The 26,535-nt window shown below is 38.8% G+C and overlaps 1 protein-coding gene across 1 annotated transcript; it reads right to left on the bottom strand.

Moving 5' to 3' along the window:
• Positions 1 to 6,247: 6,247 nt before the first annotated feature.
• gpr174 (G protein-coupled receptor 174) lies at positions 6,248 to 21,471 on the bottom strand. The gene is made up of 2 exons (XM_036569429.1): positions 20,955 to 21,471; positions 6,248 to 8,080 (listed from the first exon to the last, which is right to left on the bottom strand). The coding sequence occupies exon 2, from the start codon at positions 7,796 to 7,798 to the stop codon at positions 6,806 to 6,808; it is 993 nt and encodes a 330-aa protein (XP_036425322.1). The 5' UTR covers positions 7,799 to 8,080; positions 20,955 to 21,471; the 3' UTR covers positions 6,248 to 6,805.
• Between the last annotated feature and the right edge of the window lie 5,064 nt (positions 21,472 to 26,535).

Below are 26,535 nucleotides of genomic sequence, written 5' to 3'. Positions count from 1 at the left end.
CTTAAATTGCATGTTTTCATTCATTTGAATCTCTTGTATATCAGCGATTCTCAACCTTTTCAACTGTAAAGTCCACCTGTTTATCACTAGAAAGCATGAAGGCCCGACAAGAAAACAAAACATTTTTGCTTAAAACGTTCATTTTTAGGAAATGTTCAAATGTTCAATGCAGTGTTTGGGAGCCACAGTATGTGATGTTTATCATTTTTATAATTTTTCTAAAAAATGAACAGGTTGAGCTTGTTTTAAACCAGAAATCTGCCTGAATATTGACAAATTAAATGAAATATTTATGACATTTTTCACACCAGTCACTCTTGAGTGAACAGTTGAAACTTCAGAGGAGAAAACTTTATTTTTACAGGCAAGTAACAAAAAACAGACAAGTCTGCTTTGTGCGCTGTTGCTGAGGCTGTCTTAACATTGTTTACTGTTTGGAAATATTAAATATTTAAGTTCTTTCTCCACTGTTTTTTACTACATAGTGCTCAGCCTTCTGCTGGCTCCCCCTCTGTATAGGCCTTTGTGCTTTGTGGCCCAGTGGTTGAGAATTCCTTTTGTATGTGTCTGAAGCTCTGATCTCTTCAAATCACAAACTTGCATTGTTTTCTGTTTGATAATGCAGTGTTTTTTTTTAATAATGTCTTGAGTCACTGCTTGCACCTTTTAACTAGCTTTGTATGAATAACGCCATGAAAACTGTAATTCTTACATTTATCACATTTTAAGCTGATTAGAGTTTCCTGATTATGCAAGACGTTATACAGACGTGGACTTTTGAAAATGCCCCATTTTTCTTTAGCATCACATTTTGCGTTACTTTGCCTCTGCGGGCGTTGGTGTTTTCAGAGAGTTTCGCCTTTGGCTTTGCAGAGTTCATCATGCAGAAGTGCAGCCGAATCGCTCCCTGTGTGCTCTGGCAGGGTTTTGCTTCTGGTGGTTATGTGGCAATAACTTTTCATGACAAGGCCACTCCAGGATGTAAGCCTTTGTGTGAAGGCTGGCCAGCTCTTTCTTGTTAACTGGCCTCATGCGGAGAGACCTTAATGCTCTGATTTCTTATCTGCCACTCTGGGCCTCCCAGCGCGGTAAAGAGGAGGGTGGGAGAAAAAAAACGATAATTATCACTGTAATTAGATTAAGAATAGTAGTACTTGGGGCTGTAATGATGCACAAAATGCCAAATTCATTCAGACAGTGGTGTCTCTATACAGTAACTTTTTTCAATACAGCAGAAATGAGTGCCTGAATATGTGCTTTGTGTTCATATATAAATGTTTCTTGAGGCCAAGATTCAGTTCAATTTTTGTTTTTTTTTTTTAAATGTTTGGCTCAAATAAATAAAAGTGAACCACACAGTTATATCCACACCTAAAAAGTTCATTTTAACACTGTCAGAGAATCTGTGGTCCCAACTCCAGAGTAAAATCACTCTGTTGTTTGAGTTGCGTGCAACCTGACAGTTTCACCAAGCAACTCAAAAACTATGTTGTCCTTGCTATATAAAGTTATTACATATGTAGTGTAATTTACATATTGGCAGCATTTTTATAGTCTTTTGTAGAATCTTTTCAGCTGTCGCTGCCTTTCTTTTCTGTATTTGCATATCTTTTATCTATCTTTAATAGTTATAATCAATTATGATTATTTTATATTAGACTTAAGTCTTTTCTGTGTATGTTAAACATTTGAAAATCAGTGTTTAAATAGCCATTTTTTTTATATTTGACACCTCACTCATCCTGTCCTAGGAGCACTCTAAGGTCATTGAGGTTCACATCAGCCTCTTGTTCTGTAATCATTTTCTCCATTTGAACACTAAAGGACTCTGAGTGCTCTGTAAAATTAAGAGGCCTCAAGAGATGAAAGAATTAATAATCTGCTGATGTAGATCACAGTAATAGACTAACGAGGAAGAATTAAAGTGGCACAAGCAGCCGTTTAAACAGCTGTTACCCCTAGCTGGCTAGTTCACATAGCTGTTTACAGAAGCGTTAGTTTCAAGAAACACGTTTGTTCAAACTGAGAAACTACCAACTTCGTAAAGTGAATCAGGAGGATCTCCTGGCCAGGAGGGTCTTTTTAACCATCCAATAAGCATGTCCTGTTTTTTTTGTTTTTTTTGCCCTGTAAAATCAGTCATTTAAAATGATGATGATGTTAATTGTGATCACCTGATGCATTATCAGAATTTTATTGGGTGTTCCATGAAACTTGTTTCATGAAGTTTTGATTGAGTTTCGAGGAGAGTTTCAAATGAGTTGTAGGATGGTTTACACAGACCATTAGTGCAATTCAGTTTCATGTAAGTTTCAAGCCATTAAAGTTGCATTAAAGTTTCACTGTGTAAAGCCAGCCTTAAACTTGGGTTATTGCTCAGTGTTAATGACCCTGAATAGAGTTAAAGAACATTTGTACACTGTAACCTTAAATTAGTTGACTTTACTAACAAAATGATGCAAACTTGCCTCAAATTAAGTTACATAGCAGGTTTGATCTTAACTTTAATCTGAGTTATAGTTCCTTTCTAATTTCCAGTGATCCACACGTCAGCAGTGAGTAAGCTTAACTCAAACAGATCAATAATGTAAATGGTTTCCATTAAACTGGCAGTACTTTTTGAAGTTCTACTTAAATTAATTTGGTTAATTTGAATAAAGATGTATCCTTGTTTAATGGATTACCAACAATTAAAGCAGGTCCATGATGCTGTATGGACTGTTATGCACAGTGAGGAATGAATGATAAAGCTAACTGCTCATTTCTGAGAACGCCAATAGTTTAACACCCATTTGCTGTTCAGTCAGCGCCCATCCTGATTGGCTGAACAGAAAACCTGAACACACAACACCATCAGGGAGGATAACAAAACATATAAAAAGCATCCAAACTTCACATTTACCACGCGGGCCGCGCTCTGACACAAAACACTTAGCAAAGAGAATTATTTTCATGAATTAAAATGAGTTAATTAACAGAACCAACAAAACTGCTAAGAACACTGGGAAACTTTTTGGGCACAAGACTCATCAGTCTGTAGGATTAATCCACACGAGCTGATCTTAACTAGATTTACCTCAAAGTTAGGATTATGCTAGAAATGGTATGTGTTACTAGATTTGTATTAGCAGTTTTAATAAATTAGTAAACCAAGGAAAAAAGTTTCTACAATTATGTTTTATAGTGTAGTGAACAGTGTTACACATACTAGTGTTCATAATGAACACTTCGGGCCGTTTAACACTCCTGGGTTTGTTTGTACTCCAACAGTGTCACTTTTATTAAATGAATGATTTTAATGTGTATTGAGGCATTTTGAGACTAATAGATACCAAAATACATTTCTGTCTTAATCCGCAATAAGGCGCTGTTGGTGGGGGTTCTGTGAGGGGAGTGATTGTTGTGATGGTTAGACAGAGTAAAGAAGCTCACAGGAACAAAGAGGTTTGATCTCCAGTTCTGACAGAAACATCACTGTAACACAGCAGGAAGAATCTTTGGGACGAGACTCTGAACGTTACCTGCGCCTGTCAGTGTGAACTGCACTGCATAAAAGCATCTGTTAAATACGTAAGAATAACACCTGATTTGAATGTTGTTTATCTCCTTCATAAATAGAAGCATCTGCAAAATATGTAAATGTCAGGAGAAAGTTTTTTGAATGTTAATTTTAGTGATTTACATTTCGGTTTTGCTTCTGTAAAGAATAATGAAGTGAGATGAGCACATTTTCATTAGATAAGTATAATATAATATAAAAGTATAATAAACAAACAAAAAAACAACAACAAAAAAGATAAGTAAAGTATTAGTTTTGGGGATCATTTCCAATCAAAAGTAATGAATCACAAAAGTTTTGAATATTACGATACTGAGCATATCACAGATATTTAGTGTTCATGTCATGGAAACCAAAATTTCCTCCTTTTTTGACATCATAAGGTTTGTAGTATTTGTTAAAGTTCCTAGTCAGTACAGTCACATTACAAAAATTAAGCTCCAAAATATTGGATTAATTGTTTTTGTGATGTCACAACTACCCACACACACACACACACACTTGCTATATTTCTCTGTTCATCGTGAAATTTTCACACTATGTAAAGGACAGGACTTGTGCTCAAATTATGTGTGAAAATAAAAATTGGAAAAAATTAAAATATGTTTCTGTTGTAACGATGTGTGTTCGACTCTCCAGCTCACAGCAGTTTAGCCTCACATTCACAGTAAGTTGTAAGGTTATCAGCCCTGAGTGCTTTTTGAGCCAATCAGAAAAGAGGTCATTTACATGTATCAGTCTTTAAGGCACAGTGACAAAAACAGCCTGTTTGCTTTTAAGGAATGAAGAGAGGTTTTTGATTGAATTGAATTCTGACAGATTTGGGTACATTAACCTACCCCAATATTACGAGTGGATCTCAGGAAACAGAATAAAATGCAATAACAATGTAAGATATGAGTCTTTAAATATCGCACTGGGACTGTGTTGCACTTCTCACCCCTCGTTAAGAGTCACATCTGCGCACTGAGATGACCGGAGCAGATACAGTTCATAACTCCAGTCAGATACGTTCATGACCTCGTCCAGCCCCCACACACATACGCTGAGAGAGCCAGCGATGAGTTTAAAATGCCTAAAGCGTTTTTTATATGTTCAACTCCACCACAGTCATCGTGTGAGTGGTTTCTGTTCTATTACCAATTCTGTAAACCGTCAGTGGTGAAGGTTCTAATATCAGCAGTAGAAAGTGAACCGCAGTAGATGCTCATTCTCATACAGCACAGTGTTTTAAAGCTGGACTGTGTAGCTAGTCTGGCATGGACAGCTTGTATTAAATGGACTTTGCATCAAGTATTTAAAGATCACACAGAGGTTTCAACATTTGAATATATTGTTCTCTGTTTTTGTTTTTTTTATAGAGAAGATAAGAATGTTTAAGTCAAACTGATGAACTGTCTGAGTGGTATAATCATAATTAATGCGTTTTGGTGAGATTTCATTGGGCAGAAATGTAACATCTACCTTTTCAGACTGGAAGTGTTTTGATTTGTATTTTGTAAACATGATTTCCTCTCGTCACGTATCATTAAGCACATGCACAGTATGTGAAATGTACTGTTTGTATTCATAGTTTTTGATAGGATTTTTTAAATGTGGCTGTCACGCCATTTAGTATTTAAGTCCGGGCTTTAGTAACAGTCATTACGAGGTATTGTTTCTTCCTGAACTTACTGAGCGTTTACAAACCTGTGTTATTTTGCCTGTTATGACCCTTGCTTTGATTACCTGACCTTGTCTTTTGCTTCTCCCTTTTGTACCTTTGCCGGCTTGTTTTTGGACCTGTGTTTTTGACCTTTTTTGCCCGATTATCTGACCACGATATCTGCTCATCCCTTTGGCTTTGGCTGCCTTGGGTTATGATCACTACGGTGATCCTGTGTTGTTTTTTGGCTACGACCCATGCTTGTTTTTTGACCACGCTTCTGTTGAACTGTAATAAAACCTGGTTTGCCCTTTTTATCCATGAGCATCTGAACTCTGTCGAATCGTCACAGTGGCACTACTTTGTTTATTTTCAAAGCCTGTATAAATGCATGCGAAGAGTTTTGGAACTTTCCTAAAAGAATATTAAACCATAAAATTTATATTTTTTCAGAATTTATGACTTTTACCCCGATCAGTAAATGCTGTAGTCAAACCATTGACTTATTTTCATGAATAGCTCTTTTCAACGACAGCGAGTCTCCCAGGTTAAAGACCACAAGAGCTAAAGTATCTCTTTCTCCTAGAGAAAATATCTCACATCTAGTAATCCTAACGTTGTGTTTCAGCATCTTAGGTTTGTCCTTTTTATGTTCTATGCTGCTAACTTTTATTAGCTGCAGGTCTGACAGATGATTTTATCAAATACAGGAGGATTTAAAAATGCTGTAAAACCACAAAATAGTACAGATCATTGATATTTCTCAAGTGTGACTGTGACTACACACATATGCAGTATTTTTGTTTTTAATAATGTACTTGTTTTTAATGATGAAAGCACGCTGTTTTTTACTCACACTTCTGAGAAAGACGCCCCTTTTGAGAGATGTCTTCGCATGCTCTCGTCCACAGTCGCTGTTTTGCAATAAATTGCAACACCTGCTCAGTTCAGTTTCCTCAGAAACAGCACATTGTTACAAGAACGAGGCCTTCCTCGAAATAAAGCTATAAATACATCCAGTCCCTTTAAAAACAGTGCTTTTATTTTCTTTTCTCCCACATGTCCCTTTTCTTAAAAATGTCTTTTTATGAAATTAGTGTGTTTGTATGAAGCTCCGCTGCATTTATTGGTCACAAGATTTCACTATTGCATAATCCTTATGTTTCCCTTGTTTATGAGAGGAGATGCTCTTCTTCTGAAACTGTCACATATTGTTGCCAGAGTTTAATTGCTTTATTGAACACTTGTTCAAGTGTGCACTCATCAGGTTGCTTGAACATTACGTAACGCACATTCCTATGGCCGTTTAACACAGCCATAAATATATTTATTCTTTCATAAATATTCTGCATTGACTATTTTACATTACTGGGCTTACAGTGCATAGATCATTTATATTCCCCATCAGGAATTCTCATGAATAAGAAACATTGACTATAGGAGCAAATGTGAAGGGCTTCCTCCAACTCAAGCTTAGTCTGCAAGCTTTGTGGGGTCTTACCCTCAACAACAGTTACTACAGTAAAGTGGTCTGTCCCGGGGGATTTGATTTGCTGTTGCTATCTGAGGTTCTGTCTTCTGTTCTATCTCGAGGGATACCCTCACTCTTTTTGCTCAGACTGCAGTGCCGTCACCTCAGTCGTTGTGCAGGAGATCCTGCGGTGCAAATGGAAGCTCTCCGGCAGCTCTGGCCTGGAGAGACGCCGCTTGAACTCATCAGTGGTGAAGTAGTACATGACTGGGTCCAGGCAGGAGTTAAAGCTGGCCAGACACAAGGTTATAGGATGGGAGCGTAGGACGGCATTCCTGAATGTGCAGCTAACATTTTTCGACTTGGCCAAGAAGTCCAGAGGGAAGGTGATGTGATAAGGCATAAAGCAGACCAGGAAGACACACGCGCAGCTCAGCACCATCTTCAGTGCTTTGCGCTTTTCTCCGGCATCTTGCAAGATGCAGTTCTTTTCTCGCAGGCTTGCAGCGGTTAACCACGTGCAGGTGAGGACCACGCCTAGCGGCAGGAGGAAACCCGCGATCTCGGCCATGGTGACGAGAGTCACTCCGCCAGCCATGGACAGCGACACCATCGGCAGCTCTGAGAAGCAAATGTCGTGGGTTGAAGAGTCTTTTCTCAGCAGGGGAAAAGGCAGACATCCGATACAGACAATGAACCAGCCCACCGCACACCAGCCCCTGTCCCGCCGCCTTTTCGTACCGTTGTAGCGCAGCGGGAAGATGATGAGCAGGCACCGTCTCACACTGATGCACGCCAGGAAGTAGATGCTGGCGTACATGTTCACATATTTCAGATAGAAGCAAAACATGCAGAGGGCGTGACCGAAAGGCCAGGATTTGTTCAGGTAGTAGTAAATGCGCAGAGGTAATGAAAGCACCTGCAGCAAGTCTGCGATGGCCAGGTTGATCATGAAGATCACAGCCTTCTTTGTCTCCTTCACGTACACGTGGAAAACCCAGAGTGCAAGAACATTGCTGATGAGCCCCGGAACCAGGATTACAGAGTAGATGATGGCATAGATGTAATGCTGGTATTCCTTTATCTCTGTTGCGTTTGCACATTTGAAATCGCTTTCATTCATTTTCCTCTCATTTGTCCAGTTCTGAGGTTCGCCCTGAAGCTCCTAAGAGTGCTGATCCTTATTTGCTTACTCTGAGGTCATTCTGGAATGAGGGTTGAGATCCTCTGGAACACCTTTTTTCCTGAATCCAAGTATATTATCCAGACTCGTCTCTGGCAGTGGTGCAGAAATGGTCATATGTTTCCATCAGGGTGTCCCATCAGTCATCTGGTGTAGGCCATTTCCTAAAGAATGCCTTCTTAATTTTCTAGCACTGGGATGCTTTCCTTTGTGTGTCCAGTCCTGAAAGACAGCAAAGGAGCAAGACAGATTAGGAACAGCTTTGCTAAGTGAATAGGCTCAAAATTAGTCTGGGTTAAAACCCTAAAACCTGTCACACATGCTCTGAACACAGAATTTGCATCAGTGATGGTCATATAACAGCTATGGTATTAGCTTTTTAGCAGGATGATAGCGCTGGTATAACTGGCTCAACCATTTATTTGCATCCTTTTTGAATATTTTGAAGATAAGCAAAATAGAAGAGCTTGTTAAACGTGTGTTTGTTCTCACTCACTCGTTTACTTACACAGTGGCTTCAGTCAGGCAAAGCGGACGCTTCACTCCAACTCAGAGGGGATATTGTATAACAGCCAGCCAGCTGCAGTTAAACATTACCTTAAATTCCCAATCAGGAAATGCTCAGTGCCCAAGCTCTACAGGTTTCACTTTGAATTTAATAACCAGTCTCGCTGCACAGGAAGCTCTCCGAGGCATTTTCTGATTCAGCTGAAATGTTTCACTTTCATTCAGCACTTTCATCTGTTATAATAGATGGATCAGGAAATAAAACTATCATGGTCTTTTTTGTATTTATTTTAGTATTTCTGTACAGTGTCATGCCAAATCTGTAGTGGTTATTATTTACCCCCTTACTGTTTATGTTTAACCCGTCTGTGGGTCCAGACTCCACTTAACTCCATACTCTAAGTAGTAATTTTAGAGTAATTTCTGAGTAGTTCAGAGTAGTTACTGGTCATTAGGGTTAATAACTGAATACTAAGCCTAACTTTGAATTTTTATTGTTTTATCTATAATAATGACAGAAATTATGTGGATTTAATGTATTTTTGATGCTTTATTCATTTCAGGAATTATGTAAGAAATGATCAATAATATACTGTAATTAATAATGTATTGTATTGTAATAATCTGTTTACATTGTTGGTCAAGTTATCTGCCTTAAGATTTGATCTCCACTTTCGGAATGTAATGAATTCTGAATATTCAAAAATGCAAAAATTTAAACACCCCCAGTCAAATTAGATGTTTTGTTGATTTGCTAAGTGAAATAATTAACAGTGTTGTCCTTTACATTTACACAACTTTACACAACCAACCTCTTTTCTTCACCTCAACTAAACACACAGCATGATAACCTTAACTCAGAGTCAGGTGGGCTCTGTTTGACATTCAGCTACGTGATTTTCCCGTTTTCAGGCTTTCCGTTTGACAGTTTGTGGGCTTAAAGAGTTAAAACGAGTGCAGTGCATTCTTCCACCCACCCTTCACACTTCAGCATATGGGACTTTCCATTTTCACAGCTGTCTGCACCATATTGTTGCACTAGCTCGCTTTGCACGTGTTTAACAGTGTGTTCAGCTTTTGTGGTTATACTAAATTGTACAGTGCCCTGAAAAACTATTAGGACAATGAAGGAAACCCTGTACATGCTGATATCCTGTGAAGTGAAAGCATCTCAGAAGATGCCAGCATATAGGATATTAATCATTATGATGAATGTAGTTATCGTACAGTTAAAAAGTAAGATGCTGCCCTCCTGACCGAATGGTAATTCATTTTTCACCAGACATGGTACTTGCTGTTCTGCCCTAAGACTTCAGTTTTCATCTCATCAGACCAGATAGTCTTTTTCCTCATGTTGCCAGAGTCCTCGCAATTCTGCCAAGACCCGGTTAATGGAGTGCTGCAGAGATGGTTGTCCATCCAACAGGTTTCCTCATCTCTTTTAGAGTAACCATTGGGTTCTTTTTTACTTCCTTGACCAGGGCCATTCTTACGTGGATGCCCAATTTGGCCGGATGGACAGAATATTGGAAGGCCATCGAGGAAGGTTCAAGGTTGTGCCAAGCTTCCATTTCAAAATTAATGAGGCCACATGAAAACACTCAAAGCCTTAGGTATTGTTTTATATTCTTGCTCTGATTTACTTTACATAATATGAACAGAGACATTCTTGAACATGGCTGGGATTTTCCTGCAATGCAGTGTAAACTTCAGTTGAGTTCTAGACACATCAAAGGATAATTAAAGCAAGCAAGATGCACATTTTGTAGTGCCACAGCAAAGGGTCTGAATACTTCTGTGAATAAGAGATTTTATTTTTTGATATTTAGTTATTTTTTGAAAAACTCTAGAAACAAGTTACAGTTTTGGAGATACAAGGTTTTCTTCCAACAACAGCGGTGTGAGATGTGTGTGTGTGTGTGTGTGTGTGTGTGTGTGTGTGTGTGTAAATATATATAAAATAATATTTTTGTGTATAAATCAGAAATTCTGTGAAGTCTAGATAATAAATTGATCCAAGATTTTCTTTTAGTACTGTAGCAACAAAATTAGCCATTGTTGCAAACCGTTTCCTGCAAACTGTGCATTGGTTTTCGCTTTTTTTTTATCATCCTGTACATGCAAACCTCATTAATGTTAAGAGAAGCTTCTTCCCCTTATTTTCCCTACACAAGTTCATATTTCTTGGTTATACACAATAACTACATTGAACCTGCAGCACAGTGATATTACCTCCTGTTTGTGGATCTGTATGGATAAAACAATATTATATGTTTATGAAAGGAAAAGCAATCAATTTGATTGATAAGAATCTCAGTCAGGATCTTGGAAATGATCGTTTACAATCAGCTGTTGAAATGGACATTGAGACACAATGATGGTAGCAGGTTTGTGAAGCGAAGAAAAATGTTGTTCTTCTAAGGCAGGAAATATACAAACGTTCTTAAGACTGATCTCAGAGCCTTTTACCAACAATATACATGAACATATATGATTCAAGAGGAGAGTTTTAAAGATTGCATTGCAAGATGTATCTCTACAACAGAAAGGCTAGATTATAGTGAGCTACAGTGCAGAAATCATGTTGCTGAGTTTTATTGAGAAAACAGCTTTACTGCTGGCAAATAAAAATTAAAGTAGGAGAAAGGAAAGAAGATCTGATGTTAAAAATGGTGAAGCTGAAGACGAGGCTTAGACATCTATTACAGCATCTCAACATGGTCTTATTGATGAAGAAACAGAATGAAATGTCCTGAAATGTGTGAATTCTGTTGTTGATTTAATAGGAAACGTGTTTTCAGTGGTCTGTATTTCACTGGAAACAAAAAATTCAAAATACAGCAAAAACACAACTGACTATGTGTGAAGAAGGTTTTTCACTGGCCAAATGAAATTGTCTGATCCATTTTTGACCCGTTAGAAATGCGCTGGCTGGTAAGTCTTCTGTGCAAGTTGTGGTCTTCACTGGTTTATTATTATACGTGGCCTATTTGTGACCATGGCCTTAATTTACCTACAGACACGAGATCATCTCTAACCTACACACTTAACAATGACGTGCCTTTTCATTTTGGATGTACGGTTCTTGAAAAAATCTTTAGTTTGTGTAGAACCTTTACGATGTGTGGAAGATTCATTACCTTTTAAAAAAGGATCATTTTTGGCACCTTTTTAAGTTGAGCATTTATACATTTTGGGGAGAGAATATTATGAGAATATTATGTTTGATTAAATTGGTTATTTATGTGTGTAAATATCATATATTATTTATTATTTATAGTATTAGTATATTAGTATAGTATTTATATATATATATATTTATATACACACTTGAAACAGCCATCAAGTACGTGTTATTCCTTTTTCAGCTCAAAAAAACAGCAGAAAACATATATATAACAGTAAATTACACAGAAGCCTCAACAACTAAACATGATATCTTTTTTTGTATTTATTGTGTCTCTCTTTGGCTTTATTGCAGCTTCCATTCTTTTCTGATTTTTTTTGCTTTCAGTTTTTTAAAGAATTCTGCAGAAACATTTCTCCACACCTACAAAGTTCAGTCTTAGAAGTTGGTTGCATTTTCTTTCTTGGGATACAAGTAATCCTGAACACATCCAGTGATGTTGAGGTCTGGACCCTGGGGTGGTCAGCCCAGTGTTCTGAGAACAGTTTAATTTGCAAATTTTCTATTTCCTTTTCTCACTAACAGCTTCTTCACAGCTACACATCCTTTCAGACCCATAGCGCTGAGTCGTCTTCTCACAGTAGAAAAATGGACAGAAACACCTGTGGATTTGTTTATATCTTGATTTTTGAATGGAGCTTGATTTTCTCCTCTCTCAAAGATGGAAGCTTTTAGTGCTGTTTATCTGATGGTGTTAGTTTTGTGGTCTCACACGATTGTTAGGAGTGTCATTTTCTCTGTTTCTCTGTTTTTTCCTTTGATTTTCCCCTTCTTTGTGCAAATGGAGTATGTTATATCTAATTTACGCAGAAATATCTCCTGAAAAATGAGCTTGTTTAATGGCAGGACTCTCACAAACTCATGAAAAGGATCAATAGAGTTGACATGACTTACATACAATCGGTCCAGTAAATTCTAAGTACAACAGAATGACCTGCTTGCTATGACAGGTACAGAGGACTGATGACCTGTAAATGTGTACAGTAGGATCTCTGTTTTGCACGTTGTGTATATGATGAATGCATCTCATTTGCTGAATATGATTCTTGTGTTCTTAACTGCATAACATGCTGAACCTCACAAAGCATCAGAAAGAAAGATGGTGGGAAGATAAATTCTAAACTAACCACAAATGACCAGAAATACCCATCGTTTATGTTCTGCACAGTTGCATTTTATTTATCTTTTCATCTCTAATGCTTCATTATTTGAGTGTAATGCACCAAACACTGAATAGCACCTAGTGTTCATCTCTCACTGTTTTGTGCTGAATAACAAAAGGCTCGAATATAAAGATGGAGGTCAGTAGGTCAGTGTTTCTTAGTCTCACTTCTGGCAGCCGACAGCCCTGCAGTTTCAAATGACTCTTGATTCAACACACCTGATCGGCTCTTCAGCAGGTTATCACGAGCTGATTCAGGCCTGTTAGGGTTGGGTACAGCTGAACCTGTGCAGTGCTGTGGATCTTTAGGAGCTCACTAGAACTAGTCCTGTTCCTTCATAATCCCTTTCTGCTTGTTCCTACTGCTGGACACCACTTACTGCTGTCTGCCAAAAGCTGAAAGTTCAACTAGTGCTACACTTGTTGGCACTGAAAGTCAAACACATGTGCAACCACATCCTGCTGATACACTCTGACAGAGTCTTTCCTTGTGTTGCCGCCGCCCCTCGGCGTTTAGATAACGGATCACAATGTAGACAACGTACACAGTAATGTCTGTCACCTGTAACCATCTTAACATATGGTGTTATTTTTTATCATTCATTCTGTTTAAAAAAGTGCTGCTTAGAATTTACTTTATTCAAATGTGCACATTGGTTCCACAAGAACCATATAATACATCACCACAGTTCTGAAGTAAGTGAAATGAACGGCCTTTTCACTGCTGGATAGATGTAGACACTATTTGGACAGTCAACCATTGGTCAACTTCAATCAAGTTCTTTAGTTTGCCTCATCATATGTTTAACAAAATGACATTTAATTCAGCATCAAACTAATGTTAGACTCACTGTGCAAAGAAACCTGGACAAGAATTCCAACCAGACTGCACTACCATACTGTACTGTAAAGCACGGAGGTGAAAGCTTTTGGGTTGTTCACAGTGGTGTCGATGAAGTTGTGTTCATTGATTTGAGGTCTGCAAAAAAGAGAGCCAATCTTTAAAAAGCCGCCTTTTTAAAGAAGACTTTGCTCAAATGAAAATCCGCCCACTGACTGTCTCTCTGTGGATTTTGCAGTTTAAAATTTTCTGTTGACTTCATTGATGTCACTGCTACAGGAAAAGTAGCCCATGTTTACTGTGTATAGATGTGCAAGGGTTGAGTACTGATTGTTATGAGGAAGTTTTCAAAGCAGTACTCTCTGTACCATGTAACCAGCTCAAGAGGATGCAGGAAACTGTTGCACTGACCAGACAGATGTATAGATACATACATACATGCAATGATTTAGATTGTAATCTGCAGAGAAGTAGCTTTTTGGATTATGCTTTTTTTGAATTTGGTTAATTCCTCCTATACCAAATTCAAAGGGCTCATTTGTGAATAAAGTCCTTTGTCAAAAAGTCTTTTGGATTTTAACAAATATCTGCCAGTGAACAAGCAGAGACACATCCTCCTCACTTTGGCATGAAATGAACTTGAGCCAAACAGAAGTTTTACACAAAGCAGTTTTACTGTAGATTCACTCTCAACACAGTAAACATTTAGAAGATGCATTAATAAATCCTTTTTGCCAACTGGGCTACAACTGCAGCTGTCAAGAGTGGATGTTTCCCAAGAGAAGTATTTTTCTTCTGCTAACAATTCACTGATTTATCTTTGATGAAAGTGAAACACAGTGTATTGTAGTTGTCCATAAAAAAAAATTGTCTTCAAAATTGTAATTTTACAGGAGACGGCAAAAACATGGGAAAGGTGGCAAAGAAATTTCAGACCATTTCTGTCAGTCCATTCATCATGAAGGTTTCAAACAATATAAAGCTGCTGCGTTCAAACGATACAGAAAAATAAAAAAAAAGGAAAAATCACTATACTTTTCTTTTTTTGGATCTTCATCCTCTTTTTTGTGGGTCATAAGACAACAAGAAAACAAGAAAACAAGAGGGAGGGTGAAATCAGCCTTTTGGGATGCAGGAATGATTTTGCAGACCTGAATTTTGCGTGCCTTCCACAGAGGCGTGGTCAGGGATCTGTGGCCAGTCCTTTTTGTTACTTTTAGTTGCTCTAAAAGAGGTTCTAGGAAAGTTCTGTCCTTTTGTTGTTCATTCACTTGAAATTACATCAAATCAAAAAAAAAAAAGGCTTTGAAAAAATATTTTTTAGAACTGGATCCATTCACTCTGTTCTGCTTCCTCCAGATATTCTTGACAGTGTAACGTTTTCAAAATGCTCTTATTTTCCACAACATATCTTTAGATTAGAGCTGAAGTTCTGAACTGAATTCATACTGCATCCCATTTGTTTTAAGGGCTGGAAATGTGTGCCAGAACTGACTGGACTATGAGTAGAACAACATCTTACTACATACGTGTTCTACTGCCACTTTTGTCAGGTTTCTGTGCCGCTGAGATGCCTGATAATCCTGAAAATCTGCTTACAGTTTCAGAATTACACCTGCTAATGCATTCCTCCAAGCTGTTATGTAGCCATGAGATCTGGACGATGTGCAACTGCAGTTGTCGTTAGTCCGCCCACTGACTGGCTCTCTGTAGATTGACTTTCATTGACATCATTGACATGAGGTTCCCATTAATGATGTATAGGCCTATCAAAATGATCAAATCAGCCGTTGCATGCAGGCGCAGTATAGTGACTATGGAGTTTTCAAAGCGGTACTTTCTGTGCTTTCTGTACCGTATAACCATGAAAGCAATGCTCTACAGGTTCTAGGAAATGCTGCACTGACCAGGTGTGGGAGAGAGAGCTGTAGGCTTTCATAGTTGCTTCAGTTTAAGGCAGGATGTGGGGCAACACGTTTTAAACTACAGAAACATACAGCAGCAGCTTATTCATTTCAGACTCATTCAACCCGAGAGCTTAGATCAGCCACATGAACTTAAGAGCTCTTAGTTTCTGTTGTTCATTCGTGATCAGTTAAGTTACAGATGAGTATAATACCTGATTAGGAAATGTGTTGTAACACTAAATGTTTTCCTTCTATAAACAACATGTATGTGCATGTAAAGACCACAGATCAGTTTGGTCCACTTCATAAAAAATGGATTCATATATCTTATATATTGCATATATAAACTAATTTATCATCATGCTTTATGCTCTGTGAGTGAATGTTGTACCATTAAGAAATAGCTGCTTTGAGCAGTTGCTGCAAATTGAACAGCTGCAAAGCTGCCCCTTTACCTCAACCCAAACATGCTCGATAGGGTCAAGTTCCAGAAACTGTGCACCGGCTTTGGGCCAACAATTAATATCACTGAATATTGCATTAATTAAAAAAAAGACACAAATTATTGTTCTATCTAATTTTATCGTTCGCTTTTTACAAATAAACTGTATTTAATTCATATATATATATATATATATATATATATATATATATATATATATATATATATATATATATAAAATAAAAATGATCGTGCATAATTATAGGCTTTTCCAACAGAACATGTAATTAGCTGGTCATGTACATATTTTGAATGCCACATGGAAAGATTATAACAGATTTCAGCAAATCTGTTGCCGATACAGAGTAAAAATGGACAGGCTTGTTCAGAAGAACTGCCAACCTGCCAGTCTGGCGATGTTGTTTCTAACCAAAAAATTGTGGAGAGCGACTGGATGTTGACAGTGCTGCATGCCATCTGTAGAATATGCAAATTATAGAATATTAAGTAATATTATAAGTTAGCCCAGTTAATGATTATATGGTGATTGTGTTGCCGTCAGGGACGGTGCAGGCTTTGTATTGCTGTATTGATGTAGTACTGCATCACTGAGTTGGACTCATGATGTTGTTCATTGTGATAACACTGCAGACAATAATCATTTGTCTATATTTAAAATATCGTTCAAGCTTACTGTGCCTGTTACAGAAGCTGTAAAGGGTCATAGTCCTGGAACTGTTCAGTGACTACATGTACAGAACTGTGCAAAAATCAGAGACCACCCTTTACTTAGTGTCCAACCAAAATGGCCACTAAATACAAGTCATTTTTCAGGGGTGATTTGTGAGCAGATTAGATAATCTTTAAAAATCTTCAAAAAGTCAAAAGAAAGTAAGTAAAGAAACAGAATTTCCCAAAACTAGAGTTCAAAAAATAATTTAAAGATACAGAGAAAATAGCAACAACCATCAAAACCATCACCATCAGATAAACAGTACATTAAACTTTAATTTTTCAGAGAGAGGAGAAAATCAAGCTGTACTCTTGTTTCAGATCTAAAAAAAAACAGGTGTTTTTGTCTGATATTCTACTGTGAGAAGACCACTCGGTGCTGTGGGTCTGGACATCTGACCTGGAATTTTTCATTGACTGACCAGTGTAAAATTGTTATTCTGACAATGCAGAAGAACTTCTAAGACTAAACGTTTGGAGGTGTTCACAAAAGCATGGCTGTTTAGAAGCCGTTACTGAGAAAAGGAAATGAACAAAAAAGAAGAAAATCTGCAAATCAAACCAAGAAGCTGCTGTTCTCAGAACAATGGACTGAGCCCAAAGCACAATATGCAGCCAACTTCTAGGACTGAACTTTGGACATGTTTACAAGACGCAGGGGAACATATCCCTGCAGATTTCTTTAGAAACTGAATCTTTAGAAAAGAATGGAAGGTGTTATAAAGATGAAGGGTGGAAACACTAAATAATTAGGAAAATATTATCATATTCAGTTGTTGATGCTTGTCTAATTCTGTTAAATGTGTTTTCTGCTGTTTTCTTTGTACTTAATGGCAGTTTTAATTAAATAAATGAAGGGTTGCGTCTAATGTTGGCACTTTATGACGTGGTGGATGTTTTCAGTGAATATCAGTGGCTCTAATGAGTGCCAGAAAAACATCGCTCACACCACCACACTGTCACCACCGGCCTGTACTTTTGACGTGAAACAGAATGTCTCCATGCTGTTTGCACCAGATTCTGGTCGTTCCACAGCCGTGTGGAAAGGTCACTTGTTTGGGAGATGCTGGAACCAAATATCAACCATCATGCCAAACGTTGGGCTGCGTGATTTATACCACGTACCACAGACACACAAAATTGTTTTTCACAGACTATGTGAAGGCGGGACGTGTACCTAATACACTGGCAGCTCAGGGCAAATCCACAACAAAAAACCTGAGCAGAAGTAAAACTGTTAGATAAGGAACTGTTCCCAAAATGCACAAGCTGTACATTTTATACACAAACTTTACAGGAAGCTTTTTTTGACCAACCGTATCAATTTGTAATTTATTTTAGGGTACTGCTAAAGAGCTGTGATTCTGTAAGGATTATATTTTTTAAAGCGCTGTCCTGTTGCGTTAAAAATATTTTGATGTATAAGAGTGTGAACCTCTAGACTCACTTCAGTTCAAGCACATCATTGTTACAGATGGTTGAATAAGCTAAATTGTGTCTTACTATAAATTCACTTCTTATCTGGGTCGTGTGTTTGCATTGAAATAGTTCCAGTAGAAAAACTGCACTTTTACCTTTTCTAGTTTTTTTTTTTTCTCAAACGTAGATCATTCACACCTGTAGTGGAACAGGTGCACCGGAGTGTATAAAGGCTTAAAATAGTACTTTCCATTCAGGCCACAGACTGTTCACATTTGGTCTCTTGCCCAAGTCTTTTGTGGTGTTAGGCCTTTGTCAGACCTCTCTGTCGTCTGCCGGACTGAGAAAACTGATTCCACTAAAAATGAAGCACTGGAAGATGTGATGGACTGACATTCAGCCTGAGTTTTGACAGGCTTGTTTCACATATATGGTGCTATACAAGAGACCTCCCTTCATTTTATTCATTTCCAAAAATGTTGCATTAGATCTCATTTTTCATGAGAGATTTCAGGGAAGATTCGATGATCCATTTGCATACGGAAGTGGAAAGTATGGTAGAACTTGGTAGACCACCAAAACTATCAGCATCAGATAAACAGTCCTTAAAGCTTTCATCTTTCAGAAAATCAGGTTCCACTGTTGGTTCAGATTTGTGTAAGTCTGTGAGCCGATAACGCAGCGCTGTAGGACTGGACATTCGAGAAGTAAATTTTAATTGAGAAGCAAAAAATGCAACAAACTTCTAAGCCTCAACTTTGGATGTGTGGAAAAATATCCCTGCAGAATTCTTTAAAAATACTGAAGGCAAATCTCCCAAAAAGATTTGGTAAAAAATAGTAATGGTTAATACATTTACAAAGTTTAATTATTTGTTTATACTTTCATGTCACAAAATAACAATGAATGGCTGTTTGTATTATTGCTTTTCTGGATATTAATTTTATTAAAAGTTCATTCTCAATGCTATAAAGCTTTCAGCTTTCTTATTGTGGAATCATATTCTGGTTCATTCATCAACAATGTTAAAAATTTTGACAGAATTCAAAATTGTCTGAAACCTATACATTGGAAAAAGAAGCAACCATGTTCACTTGAATTTTGAGTTCATTGAACTTGTAATATTAAGCTAACAGGAGAACAATTTGTGTTTTACATTTTTTAACATTTAAAGTTCAATAAAGTCAACTTTTCAAATTAGCCCAGTTGCTTTCTAATCATTTTATTCAGGTTTTATATTATTTTATATTATTTTTATATTATTGGTCATTCCAGATTCATGGAATTTAGCACCCAAATGAAAGTTATCACAGTTATCACAGGGTATCACAGAATGTTTCGCTCTGCAGTTGTAGTTCAGGATGTCATCATAAGTTGCCTGACCACACTGTGGTGCATCACACTTCATCCGCTTTATTAAGGTTCTCTGTGCCTTTATGACCATCACACAAGCACATGCTGTAGACTCTGGAGATAAGCCCTGTCCCGACTCCTCACTGCAGCTTATCATGAAATTCTTAACCTTACGCCTCCTGTTTGTTCTCACAACACAGTCAGCTTGTCATGTTAGACATTTCATGTCTGTCTCCAGCAGAAAGTCCAGCTTTTACCCCTCACTCTCTTCCTGCTGTGTTGCATTGTGCGTGCCACATTTCATCAGCCTCCTCTGCCCTTTAATCCAGAGGTGATGTTTGGTTTAGGCAGCAGAGCCAAGCTCTCTAGCGTCCCAGGAGAGGCAGAGGGCTTTGGGAGATGGTCATAAGACCTCTCCCTGATGGAGGAGACCCTGGAGAATTTCAGATATCTGAACAGATTGTATGTGGGGGAAAGAGGAGCCAGAAAGGATGTTTCGAGTGGACTCCAAGGAGCTGAGCTGCAGAAAGCCACCAAAAAAATGTGATCTTTTTGTTTGGCTCTTTCTCCCCCCTGACCCAAAAGTTCAGAATGAAGCAACAAAGCAGCCAGATAGTTCTCAGAAGTGAAGCGCTCTCTACCCTACATATCAGAATGGCGGCTCCGTGCAGCGCAGTCGCATCGACAAATTCACACCCACGCACTTGGCACGCGAGCTTCGTGCCTAATTGGTTTGATTGAGAGTGTCTGTGGGAACTCCCTTTGTTGAATGTGTCACTTTTGTTTGGGGAGTCTGACACATGCACTCGACAAATGAATCACCTCTCTTTCCATTCGCGCTTCGATCGCCTGTTCTTGAATTGTACCCGTTTGCCATGGAATTTGATATATGATTGTGTGGGGGGTTTTTTGGTTGCAGATCTGGGGAACCAGTTGTAGTTTCCACCGTCATGTGATAAGCTATAAGAGTAGGACTGGAAATTCACTTAAACATTGTAAGGACTGAGTCATCTCAGAGCTTTGGCTTGAGAACATATTCATTTTCAGGTTTAACTAACCTGAAATGGAGATTAATCGATTTGACCAGCCTTTGTGATATGAAGGCCTCGTCAGACCTACCTGCACAGCAGCGCAGTAACAGTGACAATGAAGTGGTTATCACTGAGTGTGGGTTACTGTTTATGTGTCCTGATAAGTCTGGCAGGTTATCACCTTCAGGGCTAAAAAAATCCAGATTGTTGCCTCAAGTCCATAACCTCTGCCCACAGGGGCGGGCTTTTCCTTTAAACTTATCACATTAAAAGTAATGAGGTGGTTGTTGCCCCCACATCTTCCCTGTTTCCTGGACAATGGCAGCATACAGGCCCGCTATCCCCCGCGGTACCCCACACTGCTCAGCAGTGCTGAAATATTTAGAATTCTTCAGTTTTTGGAGCAAAGCTTAGCCACGACCCCCCTTGGCTAACATTGTCTCCCCACAACTGCATTGTTTCCCTGACTTAACAAGGTTTAACCAACTGTTTAAGACAGAAAGATGATGTCTTACCTTATTTGTAACGGTGTGGACATGTGTCTCCTCTTTTCCAGTGGTTGGAGGGAAAACACAGCGAGGGGTGACATCAGCCCATGTGATCAGCAGAGCTGTCAGTGCTGGATGACCGAGGCAGCCGACATTGTACTTGCCTTCACTGACTCTTCCTCATAAACTCTCAGTTTGTCCCTCTTTTCCGTCGTTTTCTCTCTCAGCTCGACTGTTGTTCTCTTGTCCTCTGCAACGTTTCTCTGCTTCTCTTACTCCCTGTTACCTCACACTCAGTCGTTTATCACTTCTGATAGAGTTTCCTCTCCCAGTGTGTGGGGGCGGCACCGAGAGACATGACGCTCACTCAAACTCTCCTACTTCTGCTATTTTTTGGTCCCCACTTCTTCTGCACTTGAAGTAAAAAATTGCTCTTTGTGGCCGTTTGGTGAACATCTGAGAACAAAGCTTATACAACATTAGTGATTAAACTTCCAGTTTAGATCTGCGAGTCATTAATCTCATCAAAATAAGCGTAATCTAAAGAGCAGCTCAGTATGTGAATACATATGGTTTGATTAACGTAGGACAGTCTGGGTTTCCTGTTTCCTGTTGCTCTGTTTCTGCTTTGTTTATTTGTTTCCCTGTTTAGTTCCTTAAGACGGATGTCTTGCATGTAATTTCACAATATCTAAAACTGAATGATTATTTTTCTCTTATCAGCCTCTCTCGAAAGAATGAAGGACTGGTTTCTCTCGTTTAGAGCCTGTAGTGTGTTTTCAGTGGGAATTCCCTGCAGCATTGTGATTTATTTAAAAGCCCCAACAGTTTAAGCTTCAAAACATATGACCATGATTTGGCCACTAGATGCCACTGCAGGCCTTTAGGGTTTTATTGTGGACATGGAAAGATGCAGTTCCCTGATTTACCTCTTATATTACCTACCTTCACCTAATAGCAGTGATTATAATGTAAACATTAAAGGGAATTTTTCCCTTTTTTATAGCGCAGGAAAAAAGCCTTTTTAGATAGACTGCAACTGCGTGTGTGTGTGTGTATACATATATATATATATATAGTGGTGTTTTACTTTCTTTCTTCTGTTCTTCTTAGATTTGAGACAGTTCACTCACTGAAAGCAGTCTGTGTATGTAAATCTCAAATATGCATAATACTAAAAATGGTGTGATGCCATAGAGGAACCACTTTTGATTCCCTAGAAATCAGTAGATGGTTCTTTAGAGAACCAGTTTTGCAAATGAGATGTGCGAGTGTGTGAGAAAAATATATATATATATATATATTTTTACATTTCTGCATAATTCAGTAGTTGTAGAGATGTAAACAAAGATATTCAGGGTGGTATTATGTGAATTTGTGCATCGAGGAGAAACTTCAGACTCAGATGTCTTTACAGTGGTGGTGATAGGAACCAGGGGGCCCAATGACTACAACACAAATGTAGACATTTTATTTTTTATTTTTTTTGTAGCCAATATACAGACGAGATGAGATCTACTGTGATGTACTGAATTCAGTGGGAGTTTTACAGAGAGGATGACTGATGTGTCTTTTTTTTTTTTGCATCGTCCTGCATCCCCCCTTAAATTAAGCCCTGCCTAAAAGGAGTATTAATAAAAGCACCCAGGCACAATTAATCTACAGTTCATCATGTTCTAGACATTATTACAGTCCATTTTAAGAACAGATGTTCAAGAAAAAGAAAGGGTCTGATTCATTTCGGAGTCTCCAGTGGTAAATAATTCATTGATCGTGCAGCTTAGTCATGGAAAAACGGTGGAACTAGAATTACTCTGTTGATCTCAAGAATTTCCCCTTGCATGACTTTATAACTTAAAGTTATGTTGATATTCTTCACAATAAACTCTGCTGGGTCGCCTCTGACAATCAACAATAGACAATGGACTTCACAGTGCAGCCCGGATAAGATCTAGTGCGTTAAAGAACATAGTACAAACAGCACAACAGTGATGATCAGCATCCAGAAGTTTATCTCAAGCTTATCACAGCAGCCATTATGATACACAGTGTGTCCAAACCTGGTGTAACTAAACTTTTTGTCTTGGAGGGGCCAAAAGCCAAAAAATACAAAACAGTAAAATTTTATTTTTTAAAAGACTTTAAAAAATCCTATTGTAAAAGGAAAAGAGCCAACTTTGACCTGCGGCCCAAACTTTAAGCAGTTCTACTCCAAACTTTTTTATACACTTTTAAAATCAAACCATATTAATTGGGACAGCTTTACACTACATGTTAGAATGCTGGTGTGCGGATTCTTTATGACAGATGTATTCAGTGGAGCTCCATCACTCTACAGAACGCAGTTCTTCTCTATGGCCAAATGCTGGGGAGCTTAATAGTCCTTTAGCTGACGCAAGACGTTGGGCATGATGGCCTTAGGTTCATGTGTGGCTGCTCCAGCATGTCCATTTCAATTAGCAGTGCTTCTCTATGGAGATTCTACAAGCTATGTGTGCAGTCGAACACCTGTGTGAGCGGTTAGTGCACCTTATTCACTAATTAGACAAGGTGTGCTTTTGGACATGGAGTGTATATATGGTGTAATTGAGGGTCCCAGTGTGGCCTTAGGTGTCTGTTTTTCCACGAGGACCCTAGAACACATTCCCACACTGCTCTTCGGTTCCACCACCAGTCGTGGTCTGTGTTGTAGCAGCCTCTTCCCCCACCACTTAAAAACAAATAACACAATGAATTACTTGCTTTAAAGTGTTTGTAACGTGGTTGATGCATAACACCATCGAGGTGAGTTAAAATGTGTACTGTTTCAGGAATAAACGTGTTTGTGATGGGAAAATATTTGTTCCAGGAGGATCAACGAGTGCTTGGTCAGTGAGTCAATGGGCTTCAGAGCAGCCAAAGTCAAGGAAAGCAGGTCTGGAAAAGAAAATCCATTCAACTATTCTGAACCAGCGCAGACCAGCTAACCCTGCCACACCCATAAGACACTGCCTCAGACATCGTGTTCACAGTGCCCTGTGTTTTGCAGTGTGTGTCTGCTCACAGCGTTCTGAGATGTAGGACATAAGATTTTACGGGGTAAAATCAGCCCTACCGGTCAGACATGCTCAAGCGTCTGTGTGGACAAAGATTTTTTTTGAAAATTGAGGGAAAAAATAGTGTTTTAAAAGTATCCAGATACGTGTGGATGAGAGACAACAGGGTGCTAGATTCGTCTGATGAGCTTGCTACCATTAAGTGTTGCCACATTGTTGCAGCTTCCTCTTCCTATGATGTTTAGAAGGCAGATGTTATCATTGGTAATTTGGCCACAGCTCGTTCCGCTTGTTTTTGGGCACCATCTGAAATTTTATCATTGCTCAATTCCTCTGTTTGTTACCTGCTATAGCAACAAGCATCATCACCTGGCTGTTAACATGTGATTTCACTGCTTTGTTTAGTGTGAGTGAGGAGCTTAGGGGGTGTGGCCATGCAAAGTGTGTCTCAGGGCTGCTCGCTGTTGTTGTTGCTGATGTTGTTGTTATTGGAGTATTTGTGTGATTGTGCGTTAGAAGCGTTTACCCTCCTCCTGTGTTGTCGTCTCGTGCCCCCTCCCTGCGTCTGATGCTGGGGCAGCGCTGAGCTGGACATTTCTTAGTTTTTGCTAAGACTTGCTGTTGAAGCGTCTGTTCCAGTAAAGGGCATTTGCCCACACGCACAATGCTTTCCGCATCATCTTCAGTGCCAACGCTTGAATACCTTTGGGGGGGCGGGTGTAGAGATCCACAGAAAGCCCCCCCGCACCCCAACTCCCCCCACTCAGACTCATTTAGGTTGGACGTCTATGTTCTACTCTCATGTCTGCCATTTATCACAACAGAGGTGTTAAAGCAGAACATTTTAAGAGGACATGCAAATTATTCAACGTGGTACAGATCTCTTTATACATCCTGCTTTACGTGCCATTTCCTGTCATCACACCACTCGCTGCTTTGCTCCTAGGAGAGGTTGAAAGAACTGAAACTGAAAGGCATAAATTAAAAAAAAAAGCTTATTTATCTGTTTCTGTGCACGACTTTCTGGTCACGTTTTTATGTACCACACCATGTTTAGTGGTTTGACATTTACAGTACAGACAGAGAACTTTCTCAAAATGTCAAGTCACTCAAGACAGGCAACACATTCAAGCCTGAGATGACACAACACCACTGTTAAAAATGAGAGGTCAGCTCAGCTCAACATGATCCAGTAACTGCTTACATGGCTTTTTGTGAGGTGATTGAACTTGAGGACACGAGTTCACACAACTCAAACCTCTCAGTTCAGTCAAAATTCTTTGTGTTGCTTCTCAGTTAGTTAAAATAAATATGGTTTTTAAGCTCAATTTCTCCACTAGCCAGGATTCTTTAGTCACACAATCCTAGTAAACGTTTCTTCCTCTTGGATAAACACTTACGGATGGATGTGGCATCGCTGGGGCTCAAACTCACAACCTCCTATTGGGGGTGACGGCTTGGTCGACTGCAGCACTCAAGAACACACGAAGCAGGTCAGATTTTGTGTCTACAAATGTTTAATACACTGGAGAAAACATGTTGTTTTAACTTTAAAGAGGAGCATCGTCTCATGTGGTGCAACTGTCTAATAATTCATCCCAACACCAGGAGGTTGTGAGTTTGAATCCCAGCAATACCACCTCTGTCCATATCCAGGAGCCCAAGAGGACAATATGCCGGATGGGACTGTGTGATAGAAGGAGCGCCAGCTAGTGAAGAAACTGAGTAAAAAACACTTTCAGGTTTGTTCCTCTAACTGAAATGCAGACCTAGAAACAGTAGCTGGGAGAATTTCTCACTCAACTAAGAAGTTTAAGTTGTGTGAACTCTGTCGTTCTCAAGTCGAGTCAACCCAAGAAAAGCCGTGTAATCAGTTACTATATCATTTCAAGTTGAGCTGATTTTTTACAGTGATGACTGTATTGAGTTTAGTTTATTTAAAGTTTAATGTAGTATCATAAGTCTGAACACATGCTGCTCACCCAGTCCATACAGGCCACATCGTAAGTGTTTAGAAAAATCCTTGTATCTCCAAAATAGTAACTTTACAGGAGAAGCAGGGCTGGATCGTAGTCTTGTGAGGCCCCTGGGTACAAGCATTTTTAGGGGCCCCCAAACTTTAATATATAATGAAGAAACAAACAAGATTTAATGAGATTAAACAATAGTTCATTTTCCTGTTTATCTGCACTTTGAGCAACACGTTTGTTTTGAAAATAAACAGAATTCACCTTCTTAAGGTGCCGTATCCTCTAATGTCTGCATCGTGACGGTTTGTGTTTTTTATGTAAGATCTGAATCATGATTTCTTCTCTTTTTCTTTTAAGCAAGACTGAGTCATACTGTAGGAACAGAAGTAGTTCTGCGCACTTAGAGGGTCAACACTATCTCATACCATCTAAAATACCACATCTGAATAGCAACAGCAAAATCCAGATACTAATACACAGTTTGAGGGACCTGAGAACAGAGAACATTCGTTTAGCCCTTTGTGCCTAATTCAGTGGCTGCTTGTTCATCCATTTACATCTGCAGTGGACTTTTCCAAGTATTTGAGCCACCTGGGTTTTGTG

The sequence above is a fragment of the Colossoma macropomum genome, unplaced genomic scaffold, assembly GCF_904425465.1.
Source record: "Colossoma macropomum unplaced genomic scaffold, Colossoma_macropomum, whole genome shotgun sequence".
NCBI classification, from domain to species: Eukaryota; Metazoa; Chordata; class Actinopteri; order Characiformes; family Serrasalmidae; genus Colossoma; species Colossoma macropomum.
This window is presented reverse-complemented; position numbering and strand designations above follow the sequence as displayed.